Consider the following 20,358-nt stretch of genomic DNA (forward strand, 5'->3'; position numbering starts at 1 on the left):
CTAACTTAAAGAAGACTAATTCCGCTAGTTGGAGCTGAGTGGTGGTAGAGGGGAACTGGTTAGGTTTGGAATAAATTATAGATGGGGAGCAGTGAGAGATGGTTTCACTAAACTCCCGTCGAAGAGAAGATTTAAACTTCTTTAGCATAGGCATCACCAGAAGAGGCTCTACAGTAGTGAATTTAAAAACGCAAACACGAGGAAATCTGCAGATGCTGGAATTTCAAGCAACACACATAAAAATTGCTGGTGAATGCAATTTTTAGAAGTGTAGGCAGTGTAGTGCGGCGTAACTAAAAATATGGATTTATACCGCCACCAAGCAACCAACAGCAGCCTTTGTGTCTGTTGCGTGAAATAGTTTTTTTCAAATGAGGCATTGAAATATCCAGGTGCTTGAACATTTAAGGAGAATACACTCTGATAAAGCAAACAAGAACCTGGCTTATTTCAGTCACTTAGTGAAAATCTTCGGAAATGGAAAACATTTCAAAAGATGTTTGCCAGCACCTCACAACAAAACAGTAATAGCTTGCGTGCTTCAAACAACATTTCATTGCTCATTGCTAAATCTGGAAAGCCCCACACAATTGGAGAAGAACTGATTCTGCCAGCAGTAAGGGAGGTTCTGAGTATGTTTTTGCAAGTCACCAGACCAAATAATTAAAGTGATTCTGCTCAGTGACAACTCTTTTCAAAGTTGAATAGATGAAATGTCTGAGAATGTAGAAGACCCCTTGTTCAACATACAAAGGACATCAGAAGTTGCTCTGCAGTTAGTTGAGTCAACATATCTATATATTTACCAATCACTGTGTAATTCATAGACAACCATTTTGTCACAAAAAGCCTCAGTGACGGCTGCACAAATTATTAAATGCTGTTATCATAGCGGTAAATAAAATCAAGTCCCATGTTCTCAATTCTCAACCATTTCAAGAGTTTTGTATTGAGAATAATGATGAACAGTTTGAATGCTTCCTGGTGTACACATAGTTTCGAAGGGAAACTGCCCGCGATGCTTTTCTGTGCATTTTTAAACTGTGATAAAATTCTTTGAAGACTCAAATGCTTCATTCAGTAATCAACTCAAGAATATTAGGCATAGCATTGCTTATTTGACAGAATTACTCTCAAAGTTTAATTAAATCAAACTTCATTTGCAAGGAAATGATGTGGATCTTATCAAAGTTAAATTAATTCTCTCCATAGAAGTTAATCCTATTTAAGTGCTTCATTGGCTGTCATGATCTTTTCCAATTTCTGAGCTTCTCTGAGTTGGAAGAGAAAGAAAGAATACCAGTTGATGATCTTCAAGTAAACTGTGTTCTCCTGGGTGAGCTGCATAAGGACATGTCAGAGAGATTTCAGGATCTTCTCTCCATCCAAATTCTGGACTGGGAATAAACCCGTTCCTGAACATGTGATGAGGAATTAATAGGAAGGATGGAGAATGAATTGATCTTGCTGCAAAATGACTTTGAGCTGAAGCCAGTGTTCAAAAAAATCATACCAAGACTTATGGTTGCAGAAAGAAATCTCAGAATGCTATCCTGTACTGTAGATAAAGGTCAAGAAGTTCTTTATTGACTTTCCAACATCATATTTAGTAGAATACGGTTTCAATGCAGTCATCTGACTTCTTTCAAAGCAAGAAAACAGTCTGCAAATGACTAAAAGTGGGGATCGGGATGTGAGTCTCCTTCTGAATACTATTCAGCCTGATGTCAAGCAGCTGATATCACTGAGCCAAGCCCATCCAGGTGAAAAAGCAATGAATCCGTGAACAGTTGGACGATTAATGTACACCCTAAAATTGAGGAAAATTATTTTACCGTAGTTAAATAAAGAAATAATTTTATTTGTAGCTTTAAATAAACTTGAATTTTTTTTTTGCAATTATTTATCACTGCTTTGGATTTGCAGTTCCTATTTTCTTTCACTGTGCATCATAAATTAACATTCTTTACAGTTTTTATGTAATGGCTGGAGAGAGAAAGTGGGGTGCTGGGGATGGGGTCTGGGAGACAAGGAGGCGATAACCCATAACAGTTTGGGAACCACTGGCTTAGATCAACTAACAAGATACTGTGTGTGTGTGTGTGGCTTGTGGATCTCAATATGAAGGATTCCTTACAATGGTTCCAGACTTGGTCTGACACTGAAAGGAGTGTTGTGAGGTAAATTTTATTACCTGTAGGGTATGGAGAGCCAGTATTGTTCATCACTGACCTGGGTTCTTCCATGATTCTGAGGCAATAATCTCCCTAACAAATTCAGCCTAGGACATCTCTGGGACACTGTTCTAGGTTGAGTGAACAGTTAAGGAGTTTTAAATGTGGAATGACTTTCCTATATTAACTTAGTATGGCATAGCTAATATTGTACCTAAAGAATGCACTCTATAAAAACATCATCCATCCAAAACCAATTCGTGTTTTATGTTGTCGCTTTTTTTCAAGAGACTGGCTCTCTCTCCCAGTCTGTCTTTCGCACTCTTTCTCACTCCTTCAGCTAAGTTACTATTTTAGCCTCACATTCAAACTTAATTTACTTTCTGATCTGTACATAATAGACCTTGAAGTGTGACATCACTTACACAACAAACTTCAATAATACTATTATTGGCAGAATTCTAGCTGTTTGGGTATCAACAAAAATGCTTTACAATGTTTCTGAATTTCCATTAGCTTGATTGTGATCTAAAACAAAATAGCAATGTGATATATATTAACCTACAATTCACTAATTACTTTTAGTTGTGCAGACACCTAAAATCAAAGCTCTGTAGCATGTCTTCTGTTTAGCTTTGACTTGTGTTGCACCCTCAGTGCAGAAAAGTGTTGAAAGGTACTTTATGCCATCACATTCCGAGGAATTGCCCAAAGGAGGATTGTTGACTTTGTTGAAAGAGATGGTGTAAATGTAGTGAATTCAATAGTTCAGTAATATTTGAGTAATGTTATAAATATACTGCTTGATTAATCATCCTTTGGTTACATAATTCATTATTGGTTATATGTATGAAGTTCGTGAATGGCATATGTCATTATGTCACGTGTGCGGGCCATACTAAAGTAAGTATATACATTTGTACGGGTTCCTGTGTTTTTCTTTTGAGAAGCTTCTGTAGTTACAAAACATAACAGTAAGGGTTTTGTGAAGGAAGCGGAGAACATGAAGCCTGGGCAAATGAGCAACTATGAGCTAACAGTGGTCCATGAAAGATGCCAGGGAGGGAATGAAGGAAACTCAGTGTGGAATGCAGTGTTGTCAGAAGTTCCAGAGATAAGAATGGGTAAGATTGATGCAAAGGAGTTTTCACGTGAGGACCGGGTGTTAGTTTAGGTCAGCAAGGACATGCATTGAGTAAACAAATGTTTTGGTTAGCTTTAACCAGGTGTTGTGCTTCCAGAATGTGGTTGGAGCTGCTCTCATCCAGGCAGATGCAGGGTATTCTATCCTACTGCTGACTGTAATAGATGACAAAAAAGTTTTGGAGAGTTTAAGGGGTTGTGAGTCACTTGAAATTGACCATTCAGTCTTTTGTCGTAATTCTGTGATTCATCGGGCCAAGTTTTTGGCAAATGGTGTAGCCCAGGATATTGAGCGTGCGGTATTTAGCAGTGGTAATTCGGTATAATGTTAAAGATAGGTGGGGAGAGCTTCTCTCATTGTAGATGGCCTTTGCCAGTCTTTTATTTCTCAGAAATGTTACTGCCTCTTACTAACTTCGTCTGTCTAAATGTTGTGGAGATTGGCTGTTCTGTTTGCTTCATTATTTGTGGCAAATGTGAATTATTAGTTATCAAAAATGAGTTTCCTAACTCCACCTCTCTTATAAAAATCTTTCTTCCTCCTACAATGATCACTCATAGCTGGTGCACTATTGCGTGCATTGGGCCTTTAGCCCTGAGGAGTCACTAATCAGAGTGTTTGGAGTAGAGCTTCATATTATGTGATTTTTGTAGTCATACAATTGAGACTGAATGTGACATTTCATATAATATAAACATAAAGATGCAGGCACTGTTCTATAGTGCTGCCATGTGTGCTGAAGAACCATACAGTCTTCAAGTCATCGTCGTTGATAAGATCTTACTCCCAGAGAGGTTATTTTGATCAAAAGCCAACAAATCACTTCTGTGTTTCCAGAGCATTACAAAAAATACAGCAATAAAAATGTGACACTCTCATACCACTCTTTAAGGTAATTAAAGAAAGCTGCAGTTTAAATTACTGGCCCTGACTGGCATGTTCTTTTCTTACTTAATCAATAGTTCTTGAGGAAGTTTTCTGCATCATCAGTGCAATTTCTACCACAGGCTTTTGTTTGTTAGCTAGTTTGCACATAATGCTAGGTTTGATATATTGTGTGTGACATTAGAAAAGCAGCCAAAGGCTAAATAAAAGGAATAACAATTTTTGTCTTGTTGCATTGTCTGCTGCAGAGTGTTATTAGTGTTTTGATTGGTATCATAACAGCAGGCTATTTATAATTAAGGCCCAATGCTTTGATGCTTATTCACAAGAGCCTGAGGGATTTTAAAAGCTTTGATGCTTTTCTGTAAGGTATTACAGCACTATAGCTTAAGATCGCTGTTTTCATATATATTAAGTTGTTTTGAGTTTTTTTAAAAATTCTATTGACTAAGTCAACACAGCTTTAAAGTTAAGTTGATATATCTTGAGAAGTTTTCCTGCTTGAACACAAAACCACAGTATCATTTAATCACTTTACATGTTTTCAAATCTTCATTTTATACATCAATGAGTTAACAGAGATTGAGCAATTAGGGAAGTTTTTGATTCACCAAGCAACAGGCAGATTCAACTCACCGTTGATTGCAGTATTTAACCATGTTGACCACACTTGAGCTCCACTGATACCTGCTATGACAGTAGGGGAAAGCGATACATAACTTTGTTTGCGCCATCATTGATGGAACGACTACAAATAAATAATCAATATTAGTCTTGATTAGGTTCACAGGTGAGACTGAGGCAATTATCTTAGGCCTTTGGACAAATAGGTCTAGGAATATAGTACAGGCCTTTGTCCACAAATAACGTCTCTGCTAAAGGACCAGTAAACTTGGTAACTTAAGGGAAACTCAAAAACAAAACATTTTCAAGATTCTGTTATAGCATCTGATTTGACAGCAGTGGTTCTAGTCTGGGGATATGCTGTACCATGGAGCTTCATTTCTAATCTTAATATGACCATTCACCTTACGTGGAAACACTCGAGAATTTTTCCGATTTCTTTCTCCTGTAGATAAGAGAAACTGCTGCTTACAGAAAAGAGAAACACTTCATATCTCTTCCATGTCATTGTACATCTGTTCCGATCTGGTATCATATTAAGACAACATTTCAAACGTGATTTGATTGGTGACTAAGTATTTAAATAAATATCTTGCTCAACTTTCTAGATCTTCCCAATGATTCTTCAAAATTGTGAATTCTAAAATTTCCCCTCCTTCAGCTAAGTACTTTCTTCTCAAAATCAATACTTTGGATCAAATAGCTAATTAACCTTCTGCATAAGAGCCTTTTTAATTTGATGTGAAAAACCTGGCTGGCTGATAAATGCACATCAAAAATGCCAAGTATAAATTCATTCCTGCACACCCTTTCTAAGAATTTTGGAGTTGAATTTTGCTGCTATGTATATGGCAGGTAAGCAGTGTCTGTGTAGATTTAAAGTAGCCCCAGTCTATTTTCTTAACAACAAAAGGATCCTTTGAGATAGTACCAATTTACTACTCTTGCCGTAGTTTTCCCTGAGTAAGCCTCCCTCTGCCAAACATTAGTACTCAATTTACATTGATGCTGGGGAACAGCAACTGCTTTCTCGACTGCCAGATTACAAGTGTTGCACTTCTCTGGTATTTGCATACTTTGATTAATGAACATCTGGTATTCCTCAGCCATTGGGGAAAAGCTCGATGCCAAACAGTTCATTATCTTCCATTATTTTACACCCTATTAAAATGACAGGCTTCAACAAGCATCTCTCCCAACAAAGTTAGATTATTAGGAAGCACTTGTTTGTATAACATTATTCTCCCTTTGCTATCGTTCCAAGTAATTCCGATTGATGTTAATGCGACATCTAATTGTATATTGCACAGCCAAACAACACTGGACACGCTGAATTGGTCTGAATATGTAAGTTAAATAGACTTACTATGAGAACTGCTGGAAATCTAGTTGTGAAATGAATGTTTCACACTACATTTCTGATATTTCTCAACAGGACTAACAGTAAGTTCACAAACTTGCAAATTCCAAAACCTGCAGGTTTGGAAGACTGCTCTTTGTTGATGATGTCCGGTCCTTATAATCAACCTTGTTCTCCTCTTTGAGTCTGGTGTTGGAATGCAGAGCTGACAAACATTTAGACCTAGTGCTTGGACAACAGGGAAATCCCTGCAAGGTTAAGGGTAAATAATGTACTGTATATAAATTAACTTATATTTTAATTAAACAACTTTAAATTTAAAATATTAGAAATTATTAAATCTTGAACAGGATTGACAATTTGGCGTCAACCCTGTTCAAGATTTGGTGATATGACTTAGCAGCCTGTCAAAGTTTTAAATTTGATCCCTTAACGTTATTTATGTCTTTCAAATCAACACTGGCTGATCTGGAGAAAGTAAGTTTGTACTTGCCTTGTGACAAGTGTGGTCACCTCGCTACAGTTGGAGTCGCAGAGAGGTACAGTCCAGAAACAGCCCCAAAACAACCCCTCTGCACCAAGTCCATCACAGTAGTCAATCACCATCAATATTTGTCTTTCACTAATCCCTTTATTTTTTGGTCTCCCCAAAGATTCTATCACTTACTTACATAATGGGGCTACTTATAGTGGCCAGTTTACCTCCCAACGTTCATATCTTTGGGATGTGGGAGGGAAATGGAGCACCTGAAAATAACCTATGCAGCCACAGAGAGAAAGTGCAAACTCTATACAGGCAGCATTTGAGGTCATAATCGAACCCAGACCTTCACACTGTGAGACAGCAACTCTACTTACAGCACCATCCTTCAGACCCATTCTCTTAGAAAGCGTACTAGACATTTAATGATCTTTCGTGGGTCAAGAGAACAGGAGCTCCCTGAATGCAGAACACCTTGAAGCTAAGGGATAGATGAAACAAAGTACATTATTTTTTTTTACATTTACTGTATTTTGTATTTTTGAAATAGTAATTGAATTGCTTGTGGAATATAAGCTGAAATAATGAAGGACCATATTTCCATGGTCAGTCCCATTGATCTGTTTGGTTCAAGATTGAATGCAATGGCATGTGCAGAAGCCATGAAGATTGTATAGAGTTTGCAATGTGAAGTCTCCAGACCTACTTGCAATATCTGGCCGTGTATTAGTCATTCTGATCCAAGCTAGAGCAAGAAAACAGATGTTGTAATTAGCCTCGGCAGCTGGATACTAAGGTGGGTTGGTGAGTCATAGGCTTATAGTAGACATCAGTAGATAAACTAAAGGTGTAACCATGGGCACCTGTATGGGTCCCAGCTATGCCTGCCTGTTTGTTGGCTTTGTGGAACAATCTATGTTCCAAACCTATTCTGATATCTGTCCCCCACTTTCCCTTCGCTACATTGATGACTGCATTGGCGCTGCTTCCTGCACGCATGCTGAGCTCGTTGACTTCATTAACTTTGCCTCCACCTTTCACCCTGCCCTCAAGTTTACCTGGTCCATTTCTGACACCTCCCTCCCCTTTCTAGATCTTTCTGTCTCTGTCTCTGGAGACAGCTTATCTACTGATGTCTACTATAAGCCTACTGACTCTCATAGCTATCTGGACTATTCCTCTTCTCACCCTGTCTCTTGCAAAAATGCCATCCCCTTCTCGCAATTCCTCCGTCTCCGCCGTATCTGCTCTCAGGATGAGGCTTTTCATTCCAGGACGAAGGAGATGTCCTCCTTTTTTAAAGAAAAGGGCTTCCCTTCCTCCACCATCAACTCTGCTCTCAACACATCTCCCCCATTTCACACACATCTGCTGTCACTCCATCCTCCCGCCACCCCACTAGGAATAGGATTCCCCTTGTCCTCACCTACCACCACACCAGCCTCTGGTCCAACATATAATTCTCCGTAACTACCGCCACCTCCAACGGGATCCCACCACCAAGCACATCTTTCCCTCACCACCACCCCCCCGCTTTCCGCAGGGATCGCTCCCTACAGGACTCCTTTGTCCATTCGTCCCCTCCATCCCTCCCCACTGATCTCCCTCCTGGCACTTATCCTTTTAAGTGGAACAAGTGCTACATATGCCCTTACACTTCCTCCCTCACTACCATTCAGGGCCCCAGACAGTCCTTCCAGCTGAGGCGACACTTCACCTGTGAGTCGGCTGGGGTGATATACTGCATCCGGTGCTCCCGATGCGGCCTTCAACATATTGGCGAGACCCGATGCAGACTTGGAGATCGTTTCGCTGAACACCTACGCTTTGTCCGCCAGAGAAAGCAGGATCTCCCAGTGGCCACACATTTTAATTCCACGTCCCATTCCCATTCTGAATTGTCTATCCACGGCCTCTTCTACTGTCAAGATGAAGCCACACTCAGGTTGGAGGAACAACACCTTGTATTCCGTCTGGGTAGCCTCCGACCTGCACACCTCTCTCCTCAAGACTCTAGTTATGAGAGATCTGAATTCTTTTATGTCCTTTATTAAAATTATTCATGGATATAAAAATAGTTAGCTAGTCAACACTGATTTGGAAGGAAACTGCTTTTCACAGATGGACTAAAATGTTGTGCTTCTCCTATCAATAATAACAAAAAACACTATCTGGCATATTTTACATTTAATTTTTATTGAATGAATTTTTTCTCCTCTCACATTCCAAGTATGTTTATTCTTTACCATCTTTTAGACATCCGCAGGCCATGTAGAAACTAGTAAGAGGATAAGCAGGAGAAATAATCTTAGGCCACAGGCAACACTGAAAGGGGATTTGGAACTATTTCTTTTGCTTCTTTGCCCCTAACCACTACTCAATCCATGAGTTTCTGAGAAATCTTTGTCAGTATAGTTTATACTGGTTATGTCTGTTGAGTGCAGTGAAATTTATGGCACCAATATCCATACTTCTATTATAGTATCACAATGTGTAATCATTGTTTATATCGTACACCAGAGGTATTCTGCACTTCTATCCCAATCAAGAAAACTAACACTGAATAAATCTATTTTACAGTGCTTTGAGGTATATAGCCTATCAAAAAGTTCAGTAAATATGGGTACTTGAAAGATAATAAGTGGCAAATATATACTGTATATAGAGAGAGTGCCTGACTGGATTGCTCCATTAAAGACCTAGTGCAGATTAAATGAGCTGAATTGCCTTCTCCTGTACTGTGCTGGACATGATTCTACAACAGATCTGTGCTAACAGTCACGCTACACGTGAGCTGCTTCCTGTCTTAACATTATCCAGTCCATTCTGTATATCTTTAAATACCCTTAATCCATATTAATCTATCCTGCCCTTAAATTCATGTATGATTTTCATTTCAATCACTCTATATGGTGTAAATTTCATGACAAACCTTCATGGTCATTATTAACTATATACATATTTAACTATGACTAAGATTACTGTTTCTGCGAGTGTTCCTAGTTATGATTACTTCAACCAGTGCTTGAGATATTACCAAACATGGATACTGAGCATCCTTGTTACGTTGCCTCACACTTAACAGAGCCACATTGTAAACCTGGTTAAGAGTGAGTGACGCCACAGGAGGTCACATTCAATTACTTGTAACTGATTCTAACACTAAGCCCACTCTGCCTGAAGCACTCAGGTAGCATCATTAACATACTTTTCAGCACAATTAAATTGATATAATTTGATTGACGCCTTTGGGTGATAGTTTCACTGACATAATTATTTATACTGATCCATTGTAGGAAAAAGAGCTAGAACCATCGAAAATTCTCCAGGCTTGCAGTTAAAACTAAAGATTCTACTCATCATATTTACTCAATAAAAAATTCCAGTCTGCCTTGTTTTTAATTGCAAATCCTGCTCCAGGGACTGGCTCACTTGCTTAAGAGGCAGCAATGTTCCATTCACCACTGAACATTCTGCAGTCAATTATGGTAATGAATTGTCAATAAATATAAAAATTTAATATAGTCGGCTCTGAGTGAGTGGCAGATATGGACTTGCCTCACAGACAAATTTGCTACTGCTGCAAATATTAAGTGCACCTGAAAGAGCTGCTGGCAAGCTGACAAGTCTGTAAGGACCTACAGCACAGCTTAGGGAGTTAAAGAAGCCCCTAGGTAGGTTCCACGTGATGCCATCTCACTATGCACTTTGAGTCATCATCTACCTGAACACTACAAAATACTTCACAGTTTTTGGATCAAAGGCCTAAACCAAGAATAAATTAAAGGATACTTCAGAATTTTTTAGGCAACACCATTTTCTAGTGAGCTTCTGCTTTGCTGCATACTTGTTGTTGATTGCTTGGATTAAATAAGGGTTGTGGGAAACCATCACATTAGATGGGTTGGCTTTGGTCTGTATCCTTTATTAATCTGTTTTCCATTGTTAAACCACAAAGCTCACAAGCAAGCACTTATCTCCTGGCTTAGAAGTTAAACCGCATTTTATTATCGATGTGATCACATCTTAAGTTGAAGCAGGGAATATAAAAATTATTCGTTGGAATAAAATTGCCATAATAAATTATAAATTTTAATGATCAATTTGTTTTCTGTTCTCCAGGTGGATTTCTCAGTGATTGCCTCACAGGCCGGGAGCACTCTCAATAATCTCATGAGTCATGCTCAGGAGCTTGTGGTGAAACTTCGTTCATTACAGCTCGACCAGCGAGAGTTTGTGTGCCTCAAGTTCCTGGTGCTCTTCAGTCTTGGTAAGTACCTCATTCTGTAAAATTTTAATCAGATGTCAATGCATTTGACTTATTAGTTGGACTTTTTGAACAAAGGTGCACTGTCTCTTGGTTTAAAACTTGAAAAGCAGTGTGGGAAGTAGTAATACAGAAAGATGTTTGTCATGTTGACAGACATGTTGGCATTTTGGCTGCTGGTTAGAGAAAAGCAAAATACTGCAGCTGCTGGAAATCTGAAACAAAAACAGAAATACTGGGGATGCTCAGTAGGTTAGCCAGAGAGAGAGAAAACAAGCTAATATTTCAGGCCTCTGGTATACTAGACTCCCTCACAGCTGACTGGTGGTACTGAGTAAGTCTGGCTCTTGGGCATGTCAAATGCCAGTGAATAAAATTGAATTTCTCCACTTCAGAGTAACAAAGCATTATATTGCTGTCATTTATAGTGTCCAAACAGTGGGAATCGGTAAAACAGGCAGAAGATGAATGGAAATGGAACATAAAGGCTTCCATGACTGTCTAACAGCAATGTGGATAGGACTTATTTTTCGCTTGAAAAAAAAATTGAGCTGAACAATTTTTCTGTGAAAATATTTCTGGCAAGCATTTTTCTATAGAATCCCCTACATATCCTTAGTTATCTGTGAATGGGAGATGTGTTGTAAACAGACATCGCTCTCAAGCTAAGCTTAAAATGTTATAAACTAAGAGAAAATAAAAGAATATTTCAGACAGGAGTAGATCAAGCAGCCCCTCAAACCTGCTCCATCATTCTGTAAAGTTATGGCTGGTCTACACTTGGGTTCAGCTCCACTTTCTAACCAATTTTCCCCATAAACATCAACTATTGTTCAAAAATCAGTATTGAATATATTTAATGCTTTAGCTTCAACTTTGGCTGTGACAGTAAATTCCAAAGATTAATGACTTCTTGGAAAGACAAATTTGTAGTAGTTAGCACAACACTTTACAATACCAGCGACCCAGAGTTCAATTCCTGCCACTTCCTCTAAAGAATTTGTATATTCTCCCCATGACCACACTAGCTTCCTCTAGATGTTCTGGTTTTTTCCCACAGTCCAAAGGCTTACCAGTTAGTAGGTTAATTGGTCATTGTAAATTGACCTATGATTAGGCTCGGATTAAATCAGAGGATTGCTGGGTGGCATGGCTCGAAGGGCTAGAAGGGCCTATTCCACACTGGATCTCAGTAAATTATTAAATACATTGCTTAAATGAGCAAGCACTTACTCTAAGGCCCTAGCTATAATTCCCTCATGAAAGAAAACATTATCTTAGCATTATAGGTAAATCCCTCAAAATCTTAAATGTTTTTAGTGAGATCACCTTTAAATCTTCCAACTTCTAACCTGATCAGTATTTCCTTGTAATGAAATCAATCCAGTGAGTCTCCTCTGTGTGTCATTCAGATGTTCATTCACATTGGTGAACAAAAGCTGAGCGGTGTGTGAAACATTCAAATGATCCATTGCAAACTAATCTCGCTCAAGGAAAATCAGTCAATTCTCAACTTGAAAAGGATACATACAGAGAGATTTAGGCCAGTTAGAAGGGTGGGCTGAAAGATGGCAGATGGAGTTTAATGCTGATAAGTGTGAGGTGCTACATTTTGGTAGGACTAATCTAAATAGGACATACATGTTAAATGGTAGGGCATTGAAGAATACTGTAGAACAGAGGGATCTAGGAATAATGGTACATAGTTCCCTGAAGGTGGAATCTCATGTGGATAGGGTGGTGAAGAAAGCTTTTGGTATGCTGGCCTTTATAAATCAGAGCATTGAGTATAGGAGTTGGGATGTAATGTTGAAATTGTATAAGGCATTGGTAAGGCCAAATTTGGAGTATTGTGTACAGTTCTGGTCACCGAATTGTAGGAAAGATGTCAATAAAATTGAGAGAGTACAGAGGAGATTTACTAGAATGTTACCTGGGTTTCAGCACCTAAGTTACAGAGAAAGGTTGAACAAGTTAGGTCTTTATTATTTGGACCGTAGAAGGTTGAGGGGGGACTTGGTAGAGGTATTTAAAATTATGAGGGGGATAGATAGAGTTGATGTGGATAGGCTTTTTCCATCGAGAGTAGGGGAGATTCAAACAAGAGGACATGAGTTGAGAGTTAGGGGGCAAAAGTTTAGGGGTAACATGAGGGGGAACTTCTTTACTCAGAGAGTGGTAGCTGTGTGGAACGAGCTTCCAGTAGAAGTGGCAGAGGCAGGTTCGATTTTGTCATTTTAAAAAAAATTGGATAGGTATATGGACAGGAAAGGAATGGAGGGTTATGGGCTGAGTGCAGGTAGATGGGACTGGGTTGAGAGTAAGCATTCAGCACAGACTAGAAGGACCGAGATGGCCTGCTTCCGTGCTGTAATTGTTATATGGTTATATGCAATTCATGGGCAGTTTTATTTACTTTATATTCATGTCATTTGATGGCAATGGGTACTATGATGGCCATTGATCAGAAGGATAATATGTCTAGTTAATCCCTCGTATCGTTAGCCAATGTACTGTGGTGATATCAGTGCAGGTTTATCACACAATTAACAGCAGTAATGTCATTCCATTCACCACCTAGAAAATTTTCAAGTCAATAAATGTAAATCCAAATGAAAATTCTGTTATATTATTTTTAGAATTAGGTACTGCTTCTGTTTTGAAGGTTTGCTGACATAACAATAGGTTTAATTAATTCTCATCAATAAAGAAAAAGTTTGAGTGAATACAGTGGCAGGGTGTTCCCTGTACTTTGCCATGATGGTCATAACTATATTGTCTGTGTACTTAGGAAAGTTGGGCAAGATAGCCATCTGAGGGAAGGATACTCCTGTTGAAGTGTTTCAATCGATTTTTGGGGCGAGTGGATATAAAATATAAGTATTATTATTTCCATGCCAGCTGGGAGTTAGGCCAAAGGAAAGCCCAAAGGAAGCTAGAAGGAAGATTGAAAATTTGCTTAGGTTCTATGCATAGGTGAGCCAATTCACTATTGTTCCAGCAGTATTATTTGCTGGTGTACATTTTAGAAAATGGACAACCTAAGATTGAACTAGTACTGATTGCACTTTCTTTTGGAAGTTCTATAGTTACGTTACAGTTTTTGGAGGATTAGTGACAATGGAGAGCACTTGACTGGACATATGTAAGCTGATGACTTTCCTTAACTGGTTGGATAATTTTACTTACTGTTGGGATGATCCTTCTGGGGCAGAAATAAAGAGACTTTGATCCTCATTTTTATGAGCATCTTGGCTGATTCAGAGGTGGAAACAGAATCTAAATACCTATGGGGAATCTTTTCTCATTTATGCATACATGTATAGATTCAAGTAAGTGGAACCAGGTTTCAGAAGCAGGGTGGAATGCACAGCTGGGACTAAATGTGCACAGTTTGTACAGATGACCAAACTCTTTTCTCTCTCCTTTTTCCCCAATTTATTTTCATCTTTCAGTTATCCGAAATAAATTCGATTATATTTAGGAAGAGTGGTAAATATCCAACAACTTGGATGTTGCATTTTGTACATCAACTATATTATTTTGAACATAAAATGGACTTTTGTATGTCACCATTCTCATTACAAGCTGTGTTCCATTTTCGTTTCAGTCAACATGGCATAAATTTTTATTTGACGTCTTTTCTTTCAGCAATCTATTCAAGGGGTTTTTATTGTTTGAGTTCCAGTTCATCTGGAGTGCAATGATGAGAAGACCTTGAATTCTGGTCTTTCTTTTGTAGTGGGAACATGGCAGTTTCAGGAAGAAAATGGATACTCCCGGTGGACAATATTCAACTCAGGAGTTATGCATTGAATCTGGGTTTCTGAAGCTGTGAAACTGTACCTCTAGTAGCTCCACAAATATCTGTCACAGTGAGAACAGAAAATCATGTGTTGTGAAGTTGTATCAATAAAACCTGGAAAAAAAAAACACACAATCCATCAGGAGATGGTTAATAGTCACAGTTCCACAACAGCCACCTCAAATGTGATATGCAATGGTTTTAACCCTCGGGTTAGGTGTGACTGATCTGACAGGGACAACCCTTCTCATTTTTTTGTGTGTGCATCCGTGCGTCTGTCCGTCATTCCGTCTGTGCGTGTGCGATGTTGGCGGGACGATGTCTTTTTTCATGCCTTTTTTAAAAGGCGCAGAGCGAGAGAGAGAGAGACTGCGTGGCCGCCACTCCTCACACAGACATTTTCACAGTATTTTTCCCTTTATTTTATGAGGTTGAGTTGCGATCTTGACACTCAACCTGGCACGGATGGAAAGCGTACTCGGGAGCGGATCCGACTGGGTTTGAACTGGGAACCTCCATTCCAGAGTCCGGCGCTGATGTCATTGCACCATCAGCCGGCCCGGGGGACAACCCTTCCCAACACCAGCCAATCAAAATCTCACTTCTTGTCTGAGCGTTCCAGTGATAAGGCATTCTGGCAAAGGACAAATGCTCCTGTAAGGCCTCAAGGGCATTCTGTGCAGACTTCTGCCAGACTGACTGTCTAAGGGTATTTGTTTACACAAGCATTTCTACAAGCGATGTGTAGCATGCAACAGAATAGAATATTTTATAAAGTGTGGCCAAACACATTCTTCACATTACCTTAGCATTTAGTGCTTTCACATCTGGGGTCTAAACGTAGATGTATCTGCATACCAAAGCAATCATCAAGTCAGGACGAAGGGTCTCGGCCCGAAACGTCGACTATACCTCCTCCTATAGATGCTGCCTGGCCTGCTGTGTTCAACAGCATTTTTTGTGTGTGTTGCATCAAGATAAAGGGATGTGTGGGAGTGCACCAACACATTTTTCTTTGATCTGTGCTGCACCCAACAGGAAATTCTGACAAAGTTGTGTTTCCCAGGTTTACGATCATTAATGAGCAGCACAGGAAGGTGAACTATGGTGATGTTGGCTTGGATTAGTAGAGAGACTTTAACAGAGTATCCCACAGACACGATGGTCATGCAGTATAAGATTAGCTTGAAGAGAGAAATCCATAGCTGAATATGACTGTGCTGCTTCTCCAAGGTCCCGATTGTCCCCAGAGCTCAGCTCCCCTGCAGTGGAGGAGGCAACTTTGTTTGGGGGAAATTCTGCTTCTTTTGTTTCGAGATTGTGGCTCCCGGCATTCTGGAGCTAAATGCCTTGCTCTTCATTGTTGCCATTTCCCAGAACTGGGTCTGTCATTGCTGTTGGTCTGAGTACCTTTGGCCCTGTCTCAGCTATGCCTTCCTTGTCAATAGTGTGTTAGCAGTATCACCCATTTCTCCTCACACTTTCCTGTTTGATTCTCTGTCTTAAACCTCAGAAATCATTAACCTCCCAAGGTGGGGATTCCAGATGCCTATTACTGCCCTTGACTACTTTGAATATTGGTACCTTTGGGTCTGCAAGCTTTTGTTTAATTTTGGCCATCCCAGCTGTGGATGGCTTTCCCCGTCCTCCACGTCCTCTAGACTGAGTTCAGTGGTAACTTTCAGGTGTTCACACTCAATGCCGGCACATTGCTCTGTATCCCCCTCCACCAGTGTATATTCCTCCTTGACATGGGCACACATCATGTGAAGTGACAGTGGCTGCTGGAGTTCTGTTCGCCTTTCGAGCAAGTATGGCTAACATCCTTTCCTCCTGTCCCTGTGTCTCCTCCTGTCTCCATGGCTGAGTATAGCTGTGCTAGTGTCATATGCCATGGCAACTGGACAAGTTCATGCCAAACAAGATTCTCATCTGACCTAGTCTCATTTGCCCACATTGGCCTATATCCCTTTAAGCCTTTCTTATCCATCTACCTATCCAAGTGCCTTTTTAATGTTAATGTGCCTGCCTCAGCACTTCATTGAGTTGCTCGTTCTCCATGTAGACCCCCCTCCAGTGAAAAAGTTATCCCTCAGCTTCCTTATAACTCCTGTGAAATTGGACTGATTTTTAAGAGGTGACCTGTCTTCCTACCCAGGTTGCTATATCTAGCTTTCGTCCTGTAACTTGGCAGACCTAGGGCTTTACAGGTGGTCATTTTGTGCCCAGGTTTGCTGTACTCTGGGCTGTCCCAGGTGTACCTCATGCCCATAGCTCATGCCCGTTGAGAAGCATCATGACTGTAAATGATGTTTCCAGTCTTAATCTTCAGCTTTATCTAATTACCCTTTATGCTAGACCAGCCGCCATGCATGTCTTAAACATGAGCACCTCCATAACGGGTATCCAGAGGCTCAACATATTTGATCAGGTTTTACTCCTTCTTTTGTGGGATGCTGAGGGAGGATTGTACTGTGTATCGTACCAAGGTGTTTCTTGTCAAAAACACTGATACCCTTCCACTTTGCTGAAGTACTTGCTCCCTGAGAAGTCTTAGGGGACAAAGATCTCCTCAGATCTGAACCCACTCGCCTTGCAGCTTCTTCATAAAAATGCGTCAGTCCCATGGCACATTGGAGTTTGCAAACATCATGCGCAATCACATAATGTCTCCACAGTCTGTGCCCTAGTGGTCAAATAGTCTGATAGACGTGGCTCCTGGCTGTGACAAAAACTTACTTTAGTGAAAGATTGCAGAATAAACGAAGAATTAAATTTCTAGTCTAGAAAGGCTTTTCACTCATTCCCCATTCATTATCCACACTGGATGGAAAGCAGATAAGAGAAATGACTAGGTATTGATCCAATCCATCTACACATTCTTTACTTAATCAAATATTTAGGTGGAATACTGATGTGCATCTGGCGTAGAAGCAATGTAGAATGAGGTCTCAGCAGTCCATCAGCATCTGTTGTCTACTTCATCTTAAATAGACATTGTTATAAAATAGAAATCAAAAGCATATGAAAGATAAAGCATATATCATCAAACTTGAGTATCAGTAACTGTGCAGTGTCATCTGCAGTTGGCAAGCATAAGCTTCGAGATGATTTGCCAAGGAACTGTGCCTGCAGAATATTAACACAAGATCCAATGATTTGCAAGAGGATTCATGATATCTCAAACTTTGGTGATTCATTGTTCATGCAACAGTTCTTTTTAATTTCAACTCCATTCATAGTATGTGGCCTTTGCTTGTAAAGTCAGCATCTATTGCCAATCCTTAATTCTTCTGAAAAGCAATCTCAGATGACAATTAGGTCACCATAATGATGGGTCTGGAGTTACATTATATAAGCCAAAGCATGCAGAAATGGAACACTAGGCAATTTCCTTTCCTAAAGGAGACTGGCGAGCCAGGTAGTTTTTTTGTTCAACAACCTGTTGTTTTCCATTCACTATTATTGATGCCAGTTGTCTTATAGAAACATAGCAACATAGAAAACCCACAGCACAATACAGGCCCTTCGGCCCACAAAGCTGTGCCAAACATGTCCTTACCTTAGAACTACCTAGGCTTACCCATAGCCCTCTATTTTTCTAAGCTCCATGTACCTATCCAGGAGTCTCTTAAAAGTCCCTATTATTTCTGCCTCCACCATCGTCACCAGCAGCCCATTCCATGCACTCACACTCTCTGTGTAAAAAACTTACCCCTGACACCTCCTCTGTACCTACTTCCAAGCACCTTAAAACTATGCCCTCGCATACTAGCCATTTCAGCCCTGGGAAAAAGTCTCTGACTATCCACACGATCAATGCCTCTCATTATCTTGTACACCTCTATCAGGTCACCTCTCATCCTCCGTCGCTCCAAGGAGAAAAGGCCGAGTTCACTCAACCTATTCTCATAAGGCATGCTCCCCAATCCAGGCAACATCCTATTTTTATTTAAATACTTGAATTTAATTTGGCCACTACTGTGGTGGTAATTGAACCTGTGACTCCAGTAAATTGTCCAGTCCTCCAGATACCAGTTCAATAATTTATCTGATTGTAAACATGACTCTGGTGTCAGTGTCATTATCATTTTTCATCACTGTATAAGCAATAATGTATAAACATTTTATTAATAAAATGTATTAATGCACTTTATCCTAGTACCATATAACACCACAATAGTATCACATAGATTACTTCATTAATAGTCTGTTTAACAAGTGGTTTATATACATATGTGTGCAAATGTTCCTGAATCCTGTAAAATAATCAGTGCTGTTAATTAAAAAAGGCTCCACAGACAGCAATCGCAGAAATAAGTATCTTGGATTGCTTTAGCGCTTTGCTCCTTATGCTTGCCAGCTGCATCTACCCTGCACAGTTACTGATATTTAAATCAGGAAACATATCCTGTGATATGCCACAAAATAAACCATAAAGAAATGTGGTAACTTTATTCTACAAATGTAAATTCATATCTGTTTTGAAAGAAACTGAATGTATTGCTGAATAATATCAAAGTACATGGGCTCTGCAAGTTACCAAAACTATTCAATCCTCTTCCAGCAATCTTATTAGAGTTGAAGTAAGCTGCAAAATAAAACTTGCTTGGTACGTGGTTCATGAACATTTGGGGAGATGAGTACCACATATTGTTTTTTGTCCCTCTAAATTCTGTGATGGAAGAAATGCATCCAGGTCAGGGGAAGATTAATTAATTGAAATTGTGCATAAAAGTGTTAAAACAAAGGAGGCAAATCACTGAGTTAGGCTTTGAATATCATCTGCTGTGGTGAATGGTTGGACTGCAGACCAGCATCAATTTGGGCGAGCTCTGACAGAGTGAGGTTTCATTCAATAGGTAGCAGGGCAGGATAACTAAGCGCAGTATTTCATGTAATTCAGGTAAAGTGACTTTTTCATGGACTGGTCAATGATTGGTCATAGGCCAATGCACACACCTGACAGACTGCATGTGCAGGATAAATGCCTTAAGTTTTAAAGGTCATTTGCTCTTGCACTGAATGATAAATATTTATGTCAGAAGCACAGCGTTCTCTGCCATATTATTGATGGCACAGATTTACCTTTTAACAAGACTGCTTATAGTGAAGGCATCGACTTTAGCTTATCATCCACATTGTAAATATGCATATGATGTGAGGGATGTGCTGAAACATGAACTGCAGGTGTTTTGTTATTTGGTCTAATTATGGTTTACAAAATAGTTTGCATTCATATACTGCATTTCCATGGAGAATTCATCACATCACAACAATTTAAATAAATGTAGCTGCGGTGCTCAGCGCACAATGTAGTTAACTGTGTCCTCTTTCTGTTAAATCAGTCATGCACCTATTGTTGGCTGTGTCAGAAAGTGTTACACTGATTCTGGCATCCACTTAGTAGTATTGCATAACAAGGATTGACAATGCAAAGTTATAGAAATAAATAGAATTTTAAAGTACATTAAGATTTAAGCTGCAAGGTTCATCATCCATCTTATTTCTACTAACTCCATAAGATGGATTACCAGTTGTTTCATGAATGCATCTGTGACATTAGCTTCAGCTCCACAATCTCTCCACTCTTGAGTAAAGACTTTTCTCCTGAAATC

The 20,358-nt window shown here is 39.6% G+C and overlaps 1 protein-coding gene across 9 annotated transcripts in view; it reads left to right on the plus strand.

Moving 5' to 3' along the window:
• The window catches only part of nr5a2 (nuclear receptor subfamily 5, group A, member 2), a 205,718-nt gene that overhangs the window by 125,665 nt on the left and 59,695 nt on the right, over nucleotides 1-20,358 (plus strand). For all 9 annotated transcript variants that reach the window (XM_063063887.1, XM_063063896.1, XM_063063895.1 and 6 more), the window contains one exon: nucleotides 10,791-10,938. In XM_063063887.1, coding sequence (XP_062919957.1) covers nucleotides 10,791-10,938 — 148 coding nt within the window. The remainder of the gene's footprint in view (nucleotides 1-10,790; nucleotides 10,939-20,358) is intronic.

The sequence above is a fragment of the Mobula hypostoma genome, chromosome 12, assembly GCF_963921235.1.
Source record: "Mobula hypostoma chromosome 12, sMobHyp1.1, whole genome shotgun sequence".
Classification (NCBI taxonomy): Eukaryota; Metazoa; Chordata; class Chondrichthyes; order Myliobatiformes; family Myliobatidae; genus Mobula; species Mobula hypostoma.